The 21,311-nt window shown below is 43.0% G+C and overlaps 1 protein-coding gene across 4 annotated transcripts; it reads left to right on the top strand.

The window, feature by feature from the left end:
- Positions 1–6,710: 6,710 nt before the first annotated feature.
- On the top strand, positions 6,711–19,523 carry LOC142367074 (oxysterol-binding protein-related protein 3-like). Of its 4 annotated transcripts, none has more exons than XM_075448977.1 (22): positions 6,711–6,731; positions 8,897–9,087; positions 9,475–9,591; positions 10,241–10,294; positions 10,444–10,557; positions 10,735–10,887; positions 10,985–11,075; positions 11,226–11,329; positions 11,528–11,617; positions 11,748–11,907; positions 12,077–12,201; positions 12,291–12,422; positions 14,331–14,400; positions 14,854–15,089; positions 16,044–16,181; positions 16,292–16,355; positions 16,795–16,873; positions 17,041–17,185; positions 17,568–17,712; positions 17,801–17,927; positions 18,400–18,522; positions 18,791–19,523. In XM_075448977.1, coding segments are annotated over exons 1-22 (2,556 nt in total). In that variant the 5' UTR covers positions 6,711–6,730; the 3' UTR covers positions 18,888–19,523. The 4 variants fall into 4 exon arrangements, with proteins under 4 accessions (XP_075305092.1, XP_075305090.1, XP_075305091.1 ...); XM_075448975.1 differs by having other exon boundaries at positions 14,815–15,089; XM_075448976.1 differs by having other exon boundaries at positions 14,331–14,418.
- The last annotated feature ends 1,788 nt before the right edge of the window (positions 19,524–21,311 follow it).

Genomic DNA, 21,311 nt, shown 5'->3' with positions numbered 1-21,311 from the left:
ACTGAAATCCCCAACTTGAATAAGGCAGTGGTCCTAAACAGAGCACCACAGAGAGGGGTTGCATGTTAGTCCAGCCTATAATCGAGGATCAAGTTCAGCTTCAGAAGACAGAGGTCTCTTAGTTAAAGGGTGCCGCCTCCCTGCACTGCATCCCTTTCACACTTGGAATGAAACTGCACACTGCTCATACTGAAGTAAATGGCAGGCCTTTGTATGGAGTGTAAATATCACGAGGCCCTACCAGCATTATGGCTTCCTGCCTGAATACAAGCTACTCTGTGTGCAGTAACCAAAGCTAACCTACAGATGGCACTGTAACACACAATTGGCTTGCACGGTACTGCGTCTCGCTCCTCCATGTCTGTTGTAAGTGGAAGAGAGGTGATAAGTGATATAAATAACTTGTGTTTCAGTTTATATCATCGTGTTTATGGCTGTCCCCGTGTTTGTCTGTAAAGTTTCAAATTAGGCCTGTATAACTAGACCTTGTTTAAAAGTCACGATCACTGAAAATCTGGGGCACTTTCTAGGCCGCCGAATGCAGTCATTGTGCGCAGACCAGCACCGTTCAGAGTTTGTCAGCTGTGGACGGAGCAAGGGTGTGTCCCATTGTGGCTACAACTATGCACTCCTTAGGTGAGTAGGCTACAGTGGAATACACTTTAGTTTTACAAGGAGAAGCCAGTGACACAAGCCCAGATAACAGCCTCTTTATGCCTGTGCCACTCTGAGCCCTACACAGCGACATGTAAGCAGCAGACACTCTCTCTCTTAGTCCCAGTCTTGACGTGGGAAAGCCTACATTCCTTTTCGCACCAAGCACTTCCATTACTTTTGATTCTAAGTTGTTTCTGGACACACCCAGCCCATTTACTCTCCTTTTCAAAAACCCCCCTCAATCCCTCCTCTTCTCTATGTTTTTCCCGTCCTTCTGTTGCCATAGAAATAAACCCAGACAGGAAGTCTGCCTCATGCCCATGCAAAGGAGGGAATTTGTTTTGTTGGATCAACAAATCCCCGACACGGAGGTGGAGAACAGGGCCACAAGGACGGCAGAGGAGCAGAGCTTTTCAGGGAAAACATGGCGGATTAGGCAGATACACGTAAGCACATGCCAAGTTGTTCACCAACTTGCTCATATCGTCAAGAAGCAGTCACACAACTTCTCTCACTTATTCATTGTTTAAGTAGACAGTCAGCAGTTGCGGGTGAAGCCATCTTTTGCACGCAAAATGTCTTTGGAAATTCACCAGACAATCTGTCCCAGGACTATCAGCAATGTTATTTGGCAATAAAACCAGAGAGATTACCAGATGTGCTGAACCCCTCCAACTCATTGCTTTGTGTGCGTGCGCGTGTGTTTTTAACAAAATGCTCATACTCTGCAAGGTTGTAGATGTTAAAATATAATGTTCTAGATTAAATAGACTGACGAGTAACCAGACATTCACCGCTTTCAGCAATCTGGCCTAGCAGAGAGTTTTGTGTTGTTCAGTTGTTTTGTTTTTTCTCGACAAAACTAACAACATTTTAAATAGATAACTTGGCCTTGTGACATCACAGTAGATTACTCAAGAATTTAATGCGTTTGTGTGTTCTTGTATTTTGTGTGTATACTCCTGCACATGCTGCTGTTCTTAGGACTTTGTCTAACCTACAAAGCAGCCAAAATTTGCTCTTATGTAGTAGTTCATCTTTTGGTGGCTACAAGCAAAGAGCCCGCATTAGTTAATACCCTAAAGCAGAGTGAACTTGGGGAACGTAAAACACGAGTGGCAATTGTCTTATCTTTGAAGTTAAGAGGCTTGCTGTATTAACAGAAACCTAAGCTGGCTTTTTTTGTCTATTCACATGACCTGTGCGTCACATTTGTCAGCAACTTACCTGACGCACGCTCTGCAACGTTGAGGTTAAACTTTCACCTCGACAAGATTTTCTGTCTTTACATTTTTTGCCTACGTCACTTCAAGGCCTGTTTAAACAATGTCCCCTCCCCACTCTTCATGCCCCGCCTCTCTGAGTTATCCTTGATTGTGATTAGCTTAGAAGGACGTCACTCACACCTGCTGCTCAAGCAAATCCCTCCCCGTCCACGACACTCTGCTCTGGCCACGAAACCAGGAGCAGTCCAAAGCCAGGTGCCGTGTGTCGCTCTGCTGTCTGGGTAGGATGCTGTAGCTTTCGCCACAGAACCGTAAGCATTTATATATATATTTTTTTTTATCAACACTCGTAACTCACGTGAAAGTCGCTCTGTGTTTTGGCTGTTGTAACGTCGCTTCCGTTAGACTTGAGCGGCAGACTTGACAGCGCTGTCCGTCGTTCAGCAGATCAACTGAAAAATCGCTTTCGATAGAATTATTGATGGACTCCTTGATATTTTGAGCCCGGTTATTGTTGGACTCGGTTTATGTACGCGAATTGTTAACGTTTTGGCTTGTTTGCGGCTGTCTGCCTCCCGACTAAAGGGAACATATTGGACATTTTCTTAACGCTTACAAGTTTTGACGTGCCGAGCCGACTGCTGGCAGCAGGAACAGTCTGAGCGCGGCCACCTGTGGTTACTCCCTGAGGAGTTTGTCCCCTATTCGTGAATATTTAATCACACCAATCCCGACTGGCTGCAGTTCTGACATCATACACGGCATAATTAAACAGTTATTTTTAATCTACGTGTTTTGTTTTTTTTGTTAAGTATTGAGGTTGTTCTGATGAGGTCTCGGTAGTGGGGGACTTGCCTGTTTACCTGGAGCAATGGTACAGTTCTCGGGCGTTTTTCATTTAGCAGGCTACAAAAGGAAAGATTAGCTCACCAAGTATTCAGAAGATGATTCACTTCTGCCAATTATCATGAAATAATCACTTCCCTGTGGCTTTTGTGCTGCTTGAGTGACTTTGATCCCATTGTGCTGTAAATCGATACAGGGCATCAGCACCTCTTCCTCCAGACGAGATCATTTTAAGCACGGGCAGTGATGGCATCACTATCACTGTGAAAGTCACTGATAGCCTGTGTGCTTACCGCCAACTCAGCATTCAAGCCACATGCAAACTAAACTGCTGCCCTGCGGTTATTTTCTGTAGACATGTCTAATCTCAGAGAATAATTCAGAAATTTTAGAACTTGAATTATTAATCCATTAATCGAGGACTTAGGCTATTGCATAGTAATACTCGTTGGGCTGCACAGTACGCATGCTCAATAGTTGGATATCAAGACTTGTGTTGTCAAATAAGGTCAACTGGCTGTGTGCCACGCTTCAACATTTTATGCTGTCTTCACACAAAAGTAAACCTGAAGGGTTCTTAGTTTCCATGCAAGGCAGGCGTGTCTGATGCCGCATAATTTCTTTCTGATTTAAACCTTCTCGGACACACAGCTCATTCTCGGAAAATTGTTGTGTGTACAAAACAAAGCGTGTTGCCAGTAAGTAACATGCAGGCTCAGGGTGCGCCGCAGTGAGCGGAGCACAAGAGGAAGACTCAGAATGATTGGATTTTGTCTCAAAAAGACACACGAAGTCACATGTTCATTTTCCATCACTTCATCGTATTCAGAGTATTCCAGTTGCCCCTGGGCAGGAGGTAGGGTACACCCCGGACAGGTCCATCGCAGGCCCAACACGGAGAGAAACGACCTCTGCACACTCGCACTCAGACTCCGACCGTCGAATAATGCATGCTCAGGAGGAGAGAACACGCAAACACGGAAAGATTATTGCCGAGATAGGAGCTTGACTGCACTAACCACCACACCACCACGCAACCCCAAACAAAATCTGTCTTAGAAGAGATCATTTCCGCCAAAAGCAGGAACCACGTTGCCTTAAAGTTGTGACGGATTTGTTTGAGAGATGCACCACTTGCACCAGTTTCCTTGGCCAATTCCAGTTTATTTGAATTTTTGCAGGCAAACTGAATAAAATCATTTGATCGCTAGTGAAATCGTTCAATCGTCAGTGATCAATCTTGTTCGATCACTGACTTTGGCATTGTTTGCCCTGATGGATGGAAAAGTATATTAGTCAATATTCAATCATGTGACAGTGAGTCATCTAAACTATCTAATTTTCCCCACTAAGCCCCCTCCAGACTAGTAGTTGCAGTGCCTGCCTGCTAATGCTCTGTGCACTGAGTAAAGCACTATACTTCAAGATGGTTCAGACCCAGCCGTTAGCGAGCATCTGCCTTCTTGAAGTGTCCTTGAGCAAGAGATAAATTTCCTACTGCATGTGGCTCTGTTTAGGGCTGCTCTTCCAGTGCTCTCGTTATCTCGGGCTGAAGGAGGATTCTGCCGCAGGGGTCTGTTTTAAGTCAGTTAATCAGCTGATCGCTGTCCAGCTCAAATGTTTTTTTTTCCTGCTGCAACATTCCCGGGTGTAAACGTCCAGCGTGGCCGACGTGACTCACAGAGTTATCTCTGTGTCACTTTCTCCTTTACACAACACCCACTGAAAAGCTGGGGAATACAGAGCGCTCCCACTTGACTAATGCACCAAGCGGCCGCTCTGTGAATAGCCTGCCTGTGCTTGCACGAGGCTGAGGGGTGTTCTGCCCTACTTCCATTTAAGCCGGCCAGAAGAGAGACTTGTGTGAAATCATGCTTCTGTGAGTGCAGGTTCTAAAAATAATTCAGTTTATCGTCTTCACATTATTTAGAAATAACAAACGTGCTAATTTTTTTTCTTTTTCTCTTTTTTTTTTTTTTTCCGTGTATCCACAGCAATCTGTGGTTGAGCAGTGACAGACCGAGTTCATTTATTTTGTGATGCAGCTTGTCAAAAACACAGCAGTCAGGTATCTGAGGGCACGCTGTTTCTGAGGCTTGTTCTCTTTCTGTCGCTCTTTGAGCGCAATCTAAAATAGCTGACTGCTAAGTGGCATATTCGGGCTGTTTGTGTCTCTTTGATCCCTCGCTGATGGCCGCATTAGTTTTTCTCTGATTGCTGGCAGGAAACTCAGGCACTGTCTCTTTCTCAGACGAAAAAGTGGCGTTTGAATAGCTTTTTAAAAAAGTCAGTCCTATGAGCCGTATGCTCAGACTTGAAGTCAGAGGTCAGATAAAATGACTGCTGCTGCCATCAACCATATGCTGCCACTAATCTGCTACTCTATTTTAGTTCCAGCATTTTTGTTTTGAGGAATTAAATAGATATCGCCAGATGTGAGTCTTATAAAGCGTCTGTGGATCATCCACAGTTTTGACATGATAATCCTGTAATCTGCGAGGACCTTTAAGCCAGTAATGAGGAGGACACACAACTATGTGGACTGTTCGGTTGATGGCAGTCAGAAAGTTTATGGAGCGGCAATCAATGGGTTGTTTTGTTGTTTTTCTTAATGCCAGGACCAGAAACTCCAGTCCCTCAGGTGTTAGCCAGAAACTGTTGAAGAATAGGTCTCAGCTTTGCTTTGTGAAGAAAATATGTGTTCTGTGAGAATACGTGCTGCCTGTCGTCATGCTCGACCCCAAAAAAAGTAGGTTAGATGATTATTTCTGAGGTTCATTTGGATTCATAGCGTATGTATGCCTTTTCACAACAAAGTGGGTTGTCACGTGATCGCCTCATGATCTTTTACAGGACGCCGGCGTCCCCTCTACTTTGTCTCCCGAATGTATGCATCCACGCCCACTTGGTTTAAAGTTCCATTTCGAAGAGAAACTCGAGGGGAAAAGTGTACACATCATAGGGCCTTCCAGGTACTTTTTGTCCAGTGCAACAGAAACTACGGTAAACGTACCGAGATATACTCCTGATTGGTTGGTCACTGGATCACATATTATTCATGCCGCCAAATATTACTCTCTGAATTAATACATGCAGGCTAAACCGTTCATCTGTGCCGTCTCTTCCTTCCTGTTGGCTCACCTGGCAAATTCTGGTGCCTTTGGGAAAAAAAGAAAAACACAGCTTTAAATGCTTTCCTTCCTCATTTGGGTCGTTGAACAGATCGTTTACGTGGTGTCATGTCATTAATGATTGACTCATGTTATGCAAGGCTACGAGCAGAAAGCACCAGTTCTTCTAGTCTTACTCTGCAGAAAGCTTGGCGGTATACAGTCTTTCACTAATCAGTGGAGATAACGTACTGTAACTAGGGCACACGGTGGGATGTTCAGGGAGTCGTGTCCCAGCATCATTCACACTTTATCTGTGGCGTAAGGTTTTTGCTACGTGTTTATACTCACAGGCTTTTCTGGGGGGGGGAATGCAGTAAGGTAACGAGGCTTCAAACAAAACCTCTGCACTAATGCACCTAAACAATGTTTGAGGTTTCATTCTGAGGAAGTGTGTTGTTGCAAACTTTGCCTCTGAGTTGTATGAAAGGGGTGAAGAAGCTGTTGCTACTGGCCTAATTTATTTGCTATTTGGTAGCCCTGATAAGAATGAGTCAGTGATGTATGTAAAAAGAAAAACATGTATTTGAGCGTTTCATTGTTAGATGCAAATTTGCTGGTTTTTTATGTTTGTTTTTATTTTGTTTTTTAAGATTACAAATGGGTGCATTTTCACAGCTGTAGCTGTATGCAGATGTTGTATTTAGTACATTCCTGACTGGATCTATGTCCAAAAAAGCATGAAACGCAGCTTAAGACAGCAGGCAAGTCACAGCCTGACAAGTGCGAACAGAACAGCTTGACGAGCTAAATCAAGTTCCCCCGAGTTTATCATGTGAAACCTACTCAAATTTGTTGTCTGTCCTTTTAGCCTGTGCTCCTGAGCTGTGAAGTAAGTGGGCCGCCCGTGTGTTCCAGTCTGCTTTTAGCTTAGTGTTGACTGTAGCTAGCCTGGCGTTGTGGTGTGTTGGAGGTATCGAAGCACGGAGCACATTCTTTCCTGTTGATGACTCACGTCCTGAGCATGGTACAGACAGCCGGCGAGGCCTTGGGGAACTTCACAAAACACACGCAAACACTCACTTAAACCACCAGTGTTTGCAGAGTGTAGTCGGCAGCATACATTAGAATTCAGAAGTTTACACAAATTTGCATGCGTGCAAGCACACACAAAGCTCGCAGGCATTCCCACCAGGCAGGGATGTGCCCTTATCACCTTTATGCGTCACTTCCACATAACCACAGATCTTAGACAGTATCAGCAAGAAAGGGGGCCGGGGTGCTAAAACACAGACAGAAGCTTACCTTACACAGCCAGGTTGGGGCAGGTTGTGTCATTTGTGGTAAGGAGAAGAATGAATATTGCATCACGGCATGAGTGGGATGTTTCATGAATTTTGCTCACTACTCGTGAACAGTACAGCTTTGGGAATCACAGTGCGGACCGTTTCAAGTGCTCCACTGAAATAGAAGACGAAAATATCACATTTACGTAAACCTTCAGATTCTTTGTTTGCGTTTAAGTTCTGATGCATCCTTCTTCTATCAGTTTGCTTTGAAACGCTCTCCTGCTATTTAACCGCTGTCCGCGTGTGGCAAATCTAATTCTTTGGACGCTTACTTTGCACTTACTTGCCATGGTGGATGGTGTGTGTAAGAATGAAAATCAGGGCGTGGGGTTAAAGTAGGTTTTCTATAAATGACTGTTTGAAAAGCACAGGTCTGGGGAGGGACACAAGCAAATTGTCCCTCTGAGTGAAATCTAGAGTTCCTTTGTGGAGATCGGAAACCTTTCAGAAGGACAACTGTCAGCGCAGTGCTCCAGCAGCCAGCTGTTTAGAGAGGCCAGACAAAAGTCACTTGTCACTACTCACTAAAAGGCAACTGAAAGCCCTCTGAAAATGTACCAAAAGGCAGTTGTATTACTTAAATCAGAACAAAAAAAGCCTCATCTTATGAAACAGAGATTAGATCATTATTTGACTCTGGTTCTGTTGGAGCTCCCTTTCAGTTAATATGGAGTCTAATCTCCAGTGTTCACCGGTGCCCCTTGCATCATCAGGCTACTTTTAAAGAAAGTAAAATGAATAATGGTAACCTGAATTGAAAGCGGTCTGAAAAAACTTCAGGCGACACTGTGCGTCTGAGCTTTAAGGCAGAACTCAAACGTGAAATCGCTTTCTTCGGGTTCCTGTTGTTGTAGGTGTTGAATCAAAAGACGTTTGAGCATTGTTCAGGTCAGTCGCACTGAGGTTATAACAATTCATTGCTAAAATGAAAAGAGGCTTTGATTATGTTGGAAAAGCACCAAATCTGTTGAGCACATTCAAAAACTGTTTGAGAGTCATGTATAAAAAAAGCCAACACAGCAGCAGCCAGCCAAACCCTTTGATGGTATGCAAGTGGAGTAAAACTGTACATGTATGCAATAGATATGAGACTGGTGTTGGCAGAGGTACATAAACATATATGAATGTAAGATAGAGAACATGTGATTAGAAAACACCTTCACCTGCCTGAACATTATGGGCAGTTTGACTCTAACGGCGCTAAAGTTGGATCTTGTAACCTTTAGAGTCATAATGTTTTAATGGGATTTTTCAAGGACTGTTTAGATTATTTGATGTTAGAATTCCAAATAGTTTGCTGATGCTTACATGGTTCCATTACCATACAAGACCAATGATCAAAGGCAGTGGTCCTTTGATCATTGTTCGTGTGTGGTACCGCCATGGCCATAAGTATTGACTTTGAAGCATTTCTTTGAGCTTATGCATGTATTTAGTCCACAGAAAGCCGAGCATCTATTTGCACATCTGATCATGACGCGTGTGAGAGATCGTGATTATGAATGTAGTCTGGATATTTCTGTCCAGCTTCCCTAAAACTGAGCCAACATCAGACTTTGGGGATTTTACAGTTACTCATACACAAACCGAGTAAACGAGTCCTCCGTCGGTCCCGTTCGCAGATGCCTTGCGCAGCCGCTCATCTCTTTGAAATCAGCATAACCTCTGTGTGGCTCCGACATCATTTTGCTGTAACCTTTCTCGGCAGTGCTGACTGTTGGCGTGGCCTTCAAAGGTCAGAGTGATGCTCCCAGAGGCTCCCATGTGATCTCGATTGCCACGGTTTCCACAGAAACAAGACAACACTTGGGGAAAGAACAGTTCGGTCGCAATAAGATGACATCACCGTCACCCACTCACAGTGACAGCAGTGGCTCCTCGAAACACGACAGCAACCAGGTACATATGTGTGGCGCCTGCCGCCACTGTTGCCGGTTTACAATGTGTTTTCTTCATGCTTGATATCAGCTGACCTCTGATTTGCTTAATGTAATTGCAGCGTGGTGTTAGCCTGTGGGTTGGTGTGCTGTGTAGCCATAAAATATTTTGAATTGGTCTTTGAGAAAACAACCGTCAATATGTGAAGCACACATTGAAGTGTGCCTAGAATCACAAGACACACTCTTTAAAGAAAAGAACATGCAATAACTTTTTTTTTTTTTTTTTTTTTTTTTTATGACTGAAGCCACTGTCTTGACAACAGTTAGCCCGAATGTTAGGTTTAAATACCTCTGTCATCTGAAGGCAGCCAGCTCATGCTATGTTGCCTCTTTTTGTCCCCCTCAGGATAGCTGGGAGATTGTGGAGGGGCTCAGGGGGGTTCCTGCCAGCATGCAAGAGCCCAACAAACAGGAGGGCTTTGTGCTCAAGAGGAGGAAGTGGCCCATGAAGGGTTGGCATAAGGTGAGCCTGCTGGAGTCTCCTTGCTGTGGATTTTACTTTCTGTTTTTTTTTTTGTGTGTGTGTTATTCCATTCTTTAATTCAGTTGGAGAAACAGGAGTTTTACATTCCAAGATTAATATTGTCCAGAAGTCCAACTAGAGTTCTGTCCTGCTTCCTTTTTATTACCTAAAGCTATTTCCGCACTTAATCTCCTTGTCTTTTGTACATTTCTATAAGATTTCTTTCTTTCCAATCCTTTCATCCCCAGCTGAATAAATTGTAACCCTGACTCATCCTCCACCCCCTTCCCTCCCTGTGACTGTGCTCATGCATACCTGGAAAATTCTGCCTTGCAACATGATGAAACCACCACTTTTAACAGTCCACTTTGCAACTGATAAAAAGGCCTCGTCTTGTCAGAGTGCTATGCCTGCGTGTGCCGCTGATTGTAAAACTAAAATGTGCCCGTAAGCCCCAGTTCTGCCTGTATGTCACCACTATCCTCACTGCTGAGCACTTATTTCCCTGCTGCTGTTGTAAAATTTAAATGACAGGGTCACATGAAAAGCACTGTAAAATGCAAAGTTGAAGTTTAACTCTTATTAAGCAAGAACCATGTCACCTCTCCCAAAAGATTATTGATTTTTATTTTGTTTTCTTCCTCCTTAGAGATACTTTGTGTTGGAGAGAGGAATCTTGAAGTATGCAAAGCGTGGAAGTGATGTAAGCGTCCCCTGATGAGCGCCACATCTCTGCCATAGCTCCACGCACACACACGCACACACACGCACACACACACACACACACACACACACACACACACACACACTCCCAAACTAGATGCTAACATCAAGCAAATTATTTTTGCGCAGTTGCAGAAGGGCAAGCTCCATGGCTCTATAGATGTCGGCCTCTCTGTTATGTCGATCAAGAAAAAAGCCATGTGTATTGACCTGGACACAGAGGACAACATTTTTCACCTAAAGGTAACTCCCTAGCCTTAAGTTTAGTGGTATTCTTTTGTTGTCTGAGCCATACACACACAAGCAAATGCTTCACTATCTGCAGGCATTTCCTTTAATTTCCTCTGCCTTTTTCTTAAGAAGACCTTCACAGGAGCTTCCTTAAACGTACTCGTCCTAATTACATGTTATGGCACCCAGGTGAAGTCTCCGGAGCTGTTTGAGGAGTGGGTGTCAAAGCTGCGTCACCACCGCGTGTTTCGGCAGAATGAAATTGCTATGTATCCCCATGAGAGGCACCTCTTCTACCCCAATTCATCGTCCCCCCCCTCCTTTAGTGACTCGCTTCGAAAAGTAAGTTATTATAAAGGGTTTCTTTTTGGGGGGGTGGGGGTTGCTGAAAAGCTCATGTGCATCACATTCTCCTTTGTGTGCCTTTCTTCTTACTCAGAGGGCAACTCTCACCAAGCAGGCATCGGTCCACCAGGCAAAAGTCAGCTCCTGGCTCCACTCCTCTGAGGACATGAAAAAGTGCTCCAAAGGTGAGCTGCTCCTTCTTACGCTGTTTGCTTCTGTCTGCTTACTTGTTGCAGTGCGTCTCACTGTAGTGTTCCATGTTCTGTTTTACCCCCTCGTCGGCACGTCTTCATGCACCCGCTCTCTGATCTATTGACAATCTGTTATTCATTCAGAGCTGGAGGAATGTGAATCCTATCTGCTGGAACTCAACCTGCTGCTGAAGAGCATGGAGGTCATGCACCGCACATACTCAGCTCCAGCCATCAGTTCACTTCAAGTAAGCTTCAAAGTTAACCACAGTTAAACGTGCAATCGCTCTTTGTCATTATAGTTTTTGGGGGGGAATCAGAAAATTGACAGATGATTTAGAAGTTTTAAAAAAAAAATTAAAGAAAGAAAAAATTAACAAATGTAAGAATTAAGGAAGCCATTTTGCTAATACCATGTTCCATTTCTGCTTCTTGTTCGACCACAGACATCTACTTATGACAACCCCAAAAAGGAGAAGAGGCCACGGAGATGGCGATCCAAAAACAATGGCAAAGAAACCAAATCCACACTACAAGTACATGTCCATATTCTGTCTCTCGTTTTCTTTTTCTATTTTCTACTGCTGGTCATTTAACGTCAGTTCTCAGCATTTAAGTGGGAATTACAGGGAAATGATGACTCATCTTCCTTTGTTTGATCACCAGGTCCCAAGCTGCATTTCCTCCCAGTCCCCTCGCCTGCACGCCTCCAATCCCAACCTCCCTACCACAGAGTCAGCCACTCAGGAGGTCTGTCCTGAATCCCCCGACTCACCCACAAACGTGTCACGTCTACAGGAGGACTTCTGCCGGCTGGCCAACAACAGTGAGTAGATGTCTGGTAGTTTGCTTTGAGGGTGTTTTTTCTGTGGAGAGAGGGGGGAAAAAAAGAAGCATTTTGGTATCAGCTTGTATATGCCAACATAGTTTCCATGACAACTCTGAACCTAATTTTCCCTGTTTCTTTTCTGTATCTGGCATTTGATTCTCCCTAGTCCATGTTACTCTAAAATCAGCATATAGTTCACTGGTGACAGAGAAAGACAAATTGAAGCACACCATCGACCTGCAAGCCCCCCAGGCGGCTCAGGTTATGGGACTGAAGACTGGCTACTCCTCAGTGAGTGTTCCTCTCAATCCAAAACTCATTTCTCTGCCTGATTACTCCCATCGTGTGTCTAATTCACTTTAACTAATGTCTTCAATCAGGAATGCGCAGGTCCCTCCCACTCACTGGTCCACCAGGTCTCTAACGAGAGCAAAGTATCGATTCCAGAGTCCATGCTGGAATTCTATGACGCTCAGGAGTACCTCCTCTCCTCTTCTTCATCCGAAAATGAGGTCAGTCAATATCTGCTGCATCTACTTTGTTGTTTTTATGAATATTCAATTAATAGAAGCAACAATAAGCAAACTGTCTGTTCATGTACATGTGCTTGACTCTTCTGACTATTCACTTCATTCTGGGTTCCTGCGCACCCTTAAAGTCTTAAACCTATGTTTGGACATTCTAAGAAATGCCAGACAATGACAGTAAGATTTGTGATTTCTATAATTAACTTTCCTTTTCTGGGGAATGATTACACACATTTTTAGAACAGTTGCTCGTTACAATCAGCAGGTACGACAGCGTAACTAATTCACCTTTTGTTTATGTAAAAAAACAATGAAAAATGTCTGGAAAAGTCCAAGTTTGCTTTATTGGTTGAAACCAATTCAAATTGATTAATAAGAGGCCCTCCGTAGTTTTTACAGGAAGTTCTTGAAGATGTGAAGGTGTAACTACAAAGTAAAAACAGGGACTGTATGTGTCAGGTAAGGGTGGGTGCGAGGCGTGGAAGGATACGGATGCAGATACTTCAACAACAAAACTTGGTTTATTATTCAGAAAACAAGGACAAAACAAAGCGCGGCTGAGCCGGATGACAAAAACTATGAAAACAAAACATGACTGAGACCCAACAAAACAAAGAACATGACTTGGACAGTGACTTGGACTAACTTGAAAGGCACTTAACTTGGCTGTGACTGTGACGGGTGTGGATCTGGCCATGAACATGAACAAACTGGGAGATTGAGTACTGTGGAGGGTGATTGGTGAGTGAGTGCAGCTGATGACAGGTGAAGTGAATGAAACTAATGACCTGAACATGGGGACTGAGGAAAAAACAATGGCAAAACATGGCAAGACTTAACTAAACATGAACTTAAAAACTAAGATGTGACGTGACCTGAAACATGATAAAACACAGAACTAAATACATGGGGAAAACCCCATGAACTTGACAGTATGATAGCGATACTTCTTACCCCCTTTTGGTCGTCTCTTTGTTTCAGTAAATTTTCGTGTAAAATTGTCTCTGAATGGGAATAGTGCGTTTGAACAAACTTCTAAATATGACATTATTCCAGTTGCAGTGTTTACATCAGTCGCGTATAGGATAATCCATTCATGTTTCAGTATAAATCAATTATATAAAATTTGAGTTTGATTAATAAGTCACACCTACAATACATCCTCCCATGCCACCACCATCTTAGCGCTCACCCAAAAACCTACATAAAATCCATATCTTTTAAAGTATGTGACATTACTCTGGTACCTTTCTCACCCCGCAAGTGTGTCTTCTTTTTATCACAGACTTCCTGTTCTGCACCGACTCTGCTTCTGGAGCCGGTGTTGCCAGATCTTGTGGCAGAAATAAGAAAGACACTCTATGAAAACAAGTTTAAAACAAGCGGCTGGGTTCTTAAAAAGTAAAAAGGAACTGAGAATGCGTTGTAAAGCAGTAGTTTGTTGTCAGATGCTGTCACACGAGATAATGCCCTAAAGGGGTAAACATGTCAAGAAAATCTCTACATATCTTAGTTCTATTATTGCTTCAATTATGACCTTGTTCAGGTTAAGGTGATCGGAAAAAACCTGGTCAGGTTATTATCAGAATATTTCCTTCACTGGAGCCACTGTAAATGGTGATCTCTTGCCCTTTTTTCGACAACTTGAATAAGCAGTGTTTTCATTTTCTGCTTCATAAATGTCTGAAATAAATTGACTGAAGGTCAAAAATTAATTTCAAATGAGTTCATTGACTCATTTTTGATTAAAAACAAGTCAACACGACTGAAAGGGGTGGCACGCACAATCCTTTTCTCTTTTTCTCAATACTTTCACTAAACGCTCTGCTTTGAGTTCTATTCGTTCCACTCCAAAGACTCGTTGACCTTTCCTCATTGATTTTCTGTCTGCAGGTGTCCGATGATGACTCGTATATCAGTGATGTCAGCGACAGTGTCTCCATGGACACGTACGACGGAGGCAGTGAGAGACACAACTCTAGTACATGATACAGTTACATGTGTTTCTGCATGTGTGTGTGTGTATGTGTGAAGTCACACTAACCCCTTCAGCGGATGGAAAAACAAGACGGAGTAAAGAAACCTTTTGCTGTGCTGTCAGTGAGGCAGGGATTGTCTGTCTGTGACTAATCCTCCTGTGTATTTTACTCAGAGTGTCGGCATCAAATAAATTCTGAATGTGTCAAATTGGGGAAATTACTCATTACTTACTTATATATTGTCACTGCATCTTTGCCTCTGGGGGCAGGGACACAAAGAATAGGCGTTAATAGCTGCGTTCGCTTTCGAATACAAATATGGGTTTGATCTGGATTAATTTGCTCTGGATAACACGATATCATCATCTTTTCTCAAGACAACCTGTCGCGTGTTTTAGCTCTCAGAGGGGCTCCGTCTCACCACGTTTGTCCTTCAGTCAGCAGCGCGGTGACGCAGGCCCGCCGACGCGCCACGCTGCCGTCCCCCTGTCCCGCCAGCAGCATAAGCCTGTGGAACATCCTGAGGAACAACATCGGTAAGGACCTGTCCAAGGTGGCCATGCCCGTTCAGCTCAACGAGCCACTCAACACCTTGCAGAGGCTGTGCGAGGAGCTCGAGTACAGCGACCTCCTGGACACCGCAAACCAGACTGCAGATCCTTACCAGCGCATGGTGAGTAAAAAGAATTCCCGGTTATTTTTGCATTTGCGAAGTTGCCCGTTAGTCTATGACATATTTGACACGTCATGACATCACGGCGAAAATGGGTGTTGAAACGAGTCAGCTGTTCGATAGGAAACAATAACAAACATGGCAATGTGTAGTTCGGTTCCCGAGGGTCGTTTTTGGTGGACAAAAAGACAATTTTGGAATACTATAGTGTATGACTTCGGCGATTAATTTGTGCGCACGCCTGTGGAACACGGAAGCTGAGAGAGGTAGGTGCGCTGTTTTTGAAATCTCAAAATGTATCATGTCTGTGCTAGCTAATGGTATGGTTAGCCCCTGGGTTGAATTGTATTGCTACTGACACCACGGCCAATTCGGTAAAAAGTATTTTGATACACGTTAAGAGCCTCAGGAAAGGTTAAAAGCTTGCCCGATAGAGCCCGCTTTCATGGAAATCAGTGCAATTGGACAACCTTGCGCAGCGGGCATGAAACTTTCTCGCGTTTTTCCCTTTGGCCAACTTTCCTGGGTCTCCAACAGATGGGATATGTTTGTAAAATAGCTGGAATTCTCCTTTAAGGTTAAAGTCTGCTGACTCGTTTTGTTGACGTGCATTTTGAGCTTAGTGTTCATCTTCAAGCAGCTTTTAGAACAATGTTTGTCTTCTGTTCAGTGTGTGCCCCTCTTAGAGATCTGCCTTATAGATCCTTTTCTTTCAGTAGATTCACTTTCCCACACGACTGGATACATATTTATTCTATTGGAACGCTAGTTACCAAGACACACAGTCATATTCATCTATCACAGCACAATACTGACACGAGCACAAACTGTCATTTACACACAGAGACACGCGTGCCAACAAGTATGAATTCAGAGTTAGTGGGAAAATTCAGCCGTTCTTGTGAACACACAGTGCGGACGTTTCACCCCTCTCCCTTCTCTTTTCCTACACAGGTGTATGTTGCCACATTTGCGATATCTGCCTATACGTCCACCTACTATCGGGCAGGAAGCAAACCCTTTAATCCCGTCCTCGGAGAGAGTTACGAGTGCGACAGACCTGATAAGGGCTTCAGGTTTATAGCGGAGCAGGTAGAGCTTGCACAATCTGCTCAATTCTCCGAATTAGAGCACAGTCTAGATTACTAAATGCACAGAAAAGGCGACAAAGCATCTTATCCTCTCTTTTCTCCAAATCCCAGGTGAGTCATCACCCACCTGTTTCAGCATGTCACTCGGCTTCAAGGAACTTCAGCTTTTGGCAAGGTGAGAACAAGTTTGGAATAAACATCCAATGTCCTCTTTCTGCCTTTGCTTACTTTTAGATTACATCATTTTTTTTATCCCCAAGTGCTTCCAACATGCCGAGGGTTATATTCAAGGTGAAAAACTGGATTTGACCTCATGATCCCACCTTACATTTGCATAATATAACAAATTATTGTGCAGAATGCGACCTGATTCGTTAAGTCTGGTGGTATTAACGTGTTTCTCAAATACAATGGAACAGCCGCCGGTTGCCAAAGAAACTGGAGCCTGTTGCCTCCTTTGTTTCTCTTTGTGGACATGAATAAAGAAGATGCATAAAAATAAGCTGTTGTGGGTCTATGGGATCAGATGAACAACTTTGAAGACTGAAATTGTGTTAATTAGTTTCTATTGTTCCATATTGCCTGTTGAATTGTCATTTCATTTGTCATTTCAGATGTGCGATGGAAAAATAAATTCTGGGGGAAATCCATGGAAATAGTTCCCATGGGAACCACACATGTCACGCTACCTGCGTAGGTCCTTTGCTCCTTCTCTGTGGGTGTGTTAATGCATGCACGAGTGTGTGTATATTTGATGTGGTCGTTTTGTCAGTGTGCACAATGAAGGCTGTATGTGTTAGCGAAATGAAACGACACGCACCTCACACACAATAAACACAGCATGCGTGTGATTTCTCCAGCTTTGGGGACCACTATGAATGGAACAAAGTGACGTCCTGCATTCATAACATCCTGAGTGGCCAACGATGGATCGAACACTACGGAGAAATGGCCATCAAGAATGTTAACAGTGACGTTTGTCAGTGTAAAATAACATTTGTCAAGGTGGGGAAACAGATTTTCCTTTTTCTTTTCTTTTTTGTGAATGCCTCTGCTGTAGCTGTGAACAAATGAGTTTTGAGAAGAAAGAAAAGTTAGTGGATGAAATTCTCTAGTGATGCCTCAGGTGAATCCTGTCCTGTAGAGACGAACAGCACAAAAGCTCTATTAAAGGCTTGCAAGTAGCGCGGTTGATTCAAATGTGCGGTGGGATTTTGGCTTCCTCGTGTATGTGAGCAGATCTGCCTCTTGAAACAGTTCCTTTCTCATATGCTGTACTATCTTGGTCAATGGCGCCATCTAGTGGAAACAACGTCTTACTTTAAAAAAAAATTTGTTTATACATTCCTTTTCTTCATGATTGTTTTTCGTCCTACTTTTTCTTCAGGCAAGGTCATGGAGCTCCACAGTGAATGAAATAGAGGGTGTGGTCACAGATTCAAATGGAGAAGTGGTGCACTCCATTTTTGGAAAGTGGCACGAATCGGTGTTTCAAGGGGACCCACCTTCTGCCACGTGTATCTGGCGAGCAAGTGAGTGAATAATTACAGGAAATGTCAACTATGACTGTACAACAACACCGCAGTGCTTTCACTTTGACGCGTGCGTGTGTGTCTGCAGATCCGATGCCAGTGGACCAAGAGCAGTTCTACGGCTTCACCCAGTTTGCAATAGAGTTAAACGAGCTGGACTCGACCTTAAGACCGCAGCTGCCCCCCACAGACACACGCTTCAGGCCGGACCAGAGGTCGCAACTCTTAAACTCTCATTTATGTTTTCTGTCTCTATGCATTTACAATCTTAATGTGTGTATTTTTTTAACTAATTTACTGTTTTTTTTTTTTTATTCCCTCTAATTTGAAGAGTTGGACTGAACTGATGAAATGCTCTGAAATTCAACCATTTGGTCCCAATCTTTTTTTTTTTTTTAAAAACACGAGTTTGTGGGCCAAGATTTGTTAGACCCATGTGGTGTGGAGACAGAAATATTAACATTACCATGGCAACAGAAGGATGAAAACACAAGAACACCATTGTCCTATTTCTAAATGTTTACAGAGATGTTCATATTTCCAAACTTGCGTAAATAACTGCCAGCCACATACAAAGAGTTTTCCCTTTGTGTGCGAGAGGAGAGAGGCTGGAGAAATGTTTCTTACACTTTAGTGGGGCTGAAATCCAGCTGTTTCCCATCCTGAGGCTCTCCATTTTTCTTCCAGGCTGCTTGAGGAGGGGAATGTGGAAGGAGCCGAGGAGCAGAAACAGAGGATAGAGCAGCTTCAGAGGGAGAGGAAGAAAGTGCTGCAGGACAACAACATGTCCCATCAGCCACGCTTTTTCAAGTACGCTGCTGTTTGCTTGTTCGTACGCATGTCTTCGTGTGCAACGAGACAGTTTTTTCACGTTTCGGCACCAAAAATCAGTCTGTGGCATGATCTGCGATCCCCTCTGCAACATCTCCTGCGTTGTGTTAGAAATGTTGAAAAACTTTGCTCCCCACAACGTAACAGATCCAATTTGATAGATACCAATGTGATTGACTAATTATTCAAAAGGTGTCGTGACGTTTTTTTCTTCTTTCTTTTTTTGTGTGGGTGTGCGTACGTACAGGAAGTCTAAGAATGACACGTGGGTGAGCAACAACACGTACTGGGAGCTGCACAGAGACTCTGGCTTCAGCAAAATTGACTTCCCGGTGTTGTGGTGACCTCTGGATCCGATCATGTCCCTCCACTCTGACTATAGAGAAGGAAGTATAAAACTGAACTGAGACCAGCGTAGTCCTGACCTGGTTAACGTGAAATGCTCTGTGTCACAGTAACCAAATTCTACACGGCCTTCCTGCTTCTTCCTTCTGGACAGAACTGATCAGAGCCTGAAGAACTTCTTTTACTGTTTGGGTTTGGGTACTGTTGTTTATCATGGTTCAGCATGAAAAACCTTCATTTACACCATGCCAGGGTAGACTAATGTGTTATATCGCATCTCAGCATTTACCAAAGTGCCTTTTACTGTAAAGCTGCACTCAATGAACTGCTGTAGCATTTATGCAAAAAAAGATTTTTACTCTGAGACTGGATGATGTCAGAATGATGCTTCCCTGAAAAGAGAAGGATCGGGAACTTGTGCAAAAAAGTTTTAACACGCCAGGAATTTGTGATGACTTCAGCAACAAGCTGTTTTGATTTTAAAAAAGGAAGTTTTTAAAAGCTTTTGTCGGTGCGCTGCCTTGTTATAATCGGCTATGACTGTAATACGACTATGGACACAGTTTTTCATTGAAGAAACCACAAGATTATTACATTGAAATATTAGAATAAACTGTACAGTGGGTGGAAGAGTTGCGGTGTGTCAAAACGTCCTTCTTTTTTTTTTTTGTCACTTTCCTAAACTCACCAAACACGGCACAAAAAGAAGCTAGATTATTTTTATGAATATGTTGATAATGACTGTTTGAGTGAACTCAGGCCGGCACAGACACATTTCCCGGTTGGTATTGAGATATGTTTAGGTTCTAACTAAGCACGTGTTATCACACATCCAGCTGTTATGGGGTGACATTAGCTGTCCAGCTTGCAAATGAAAGGGGAGCAGGTTGTGTCAGAAGTATCTTTGGGCAAGATACTGAACCAAGTGCAAACCCTTTACGCGTTTTTTTCAGCTCAATTTGTGGTCTTTGACAAATGTTCGGGTGAAACAATGGTCATATCCACAGCGTTGCAAAAAAAACACGAAAACATAACGACTGCTCTGGTTTTCAGTTGAAAATGTACAGCAAGTCTTGAAGCTTTTATGTTACAAAAACTGCAAAGACGACGCCTGTGTCTCCCAGTTACCTCCCTCAATTATTTCTATACGTTTCGTCTCCCGCAGGATTCATTTTGTTGAATTTAATTTGAGGTCTTTTTCATTTCTCAGAATGAAACTTAACACGTCCTCAGTTTGATTAATGTTTGAACATTTGATGAAAGTGAAGTATGATTTAAGGACAAGGCAATCCATCCTCGTACTTCCACCGTTTTGAGTGTTTCGTCAAATGGTGTCCTGAGGTAAAATGGTTAAAGTATATCACAGTCATCCATTATGTCCGTTTTTTTTATTATTATATTAGGAAGTATGATTGAATATGGCATAAGTGATTATTAATGACATAATGTGCTCTGAATTTATTCATAGACTGAACTTGATTAAACACTGACGATGCAGATAAACTGTCATTTTGTTGAGGAAGAAATTAAAGAAACTTACTTTAATGACTCAGTTTTCATTCAGGAAAAAGAACCTAGAGGAATTTGATGCAGACAAAATAATGAACCTCCATAAGAGGCACCTTAACAACACATCTTGTTCACTGAATGAAACACCTTTACTGTGACCACATCCATACAAAATTGTTAACTCAATCTTCATTGTACTAATTTAAAATCTGCATTTGTCATTTAAAGCATAAGAAAGATTCAGGTCCTTTGGTGGAGTTATACATTCCTTGAAAAGCACAAGTGACGTTTTTCGTGGGCTTTCAGGAAAGACGGTTCATCAAATGTGATTACAAAAAAAAAATATGAATGCATTAGTTAGTCAGGATGAGTTTGCTGATCGTCATCTAAAAAGATAAAGCGGACATCAGGCAGTAAAGCTTAAGTCGGCAAATTAGTGGAAAGTTGAGCACAAACGAGGACGCCATTGCTCAATCAGCGGCTAGGTTATTCCAAGTCAAACAATTCAACTCAGATAAGTACACATAATCAAAGTCATATGACATACCAAGAACTGTGCTATAGCACAGGGACTAAAAGGTTTTGGACATGCTCTGCTTTCCATGTCTGGACTTCTTATTTCCCCTGTTTATATGCATGACCAAACCGAGGGGAAATTTGCCCACTTCACTTGGCAAGCATCACCATCAATTAATCATACTTTCTCATAACATTTCAGCCCTCCTTTGGTTTGTGTTTCCAAACAGTCCAAGAAATAAGTGAACAATTCATCAGTAATGATCATAAGGAGGTCTTCTCACGGAGGGGAAATTTCAGCATGCCACAGCTTTCACCTACTGTTACAAACGCACTGTCATTGAAACTACAGTCAGTAGATATAAGATGGACGGAGTCAAGTTGGTTTGCGAACTGCT

Source organism: Odontesthes bonariensis, chromosome 18 (genome assembly GCF_027942865.1).
Source record: "Odontesthes bonariensis isolate fOdoBon6 chromosome 18, fOdoBon6.hap1, whole genome shotgun sequence".
Classification (NCBI taxonomy): domain Eukaryota; kingdom Metazoa; phylum Chordata; class Actinopteri; order Atheriniformes; family Atherinopsidae; genus Odontesthes; species Odontesthes bonariensis.
Note: the sequence above shows the minus strand (reverse complement) of the source record. Positions and strands in the feature narration are given on the sequence as shown.

Bases quoted from the DNA above. Each gene is read 5' to 3' on its own strand.
- LOC142367074 (XM_075448974.1), top strand. The intron at 9,592-10,240 runs GTGAGCCTGCTG...CTTCCTCCTTAG, and splicing joins CCATGAAGGGTTGGCATAAG to AGATACTTTGTGTTGGAGAG. The intron at 11,908-12,076 runs GTGAGTAGATGT...GATTCTCCCTAG, and splicing joins CTGCCGGCTGGCCAACAACA to TCCATGTTACTCTAAAATCA.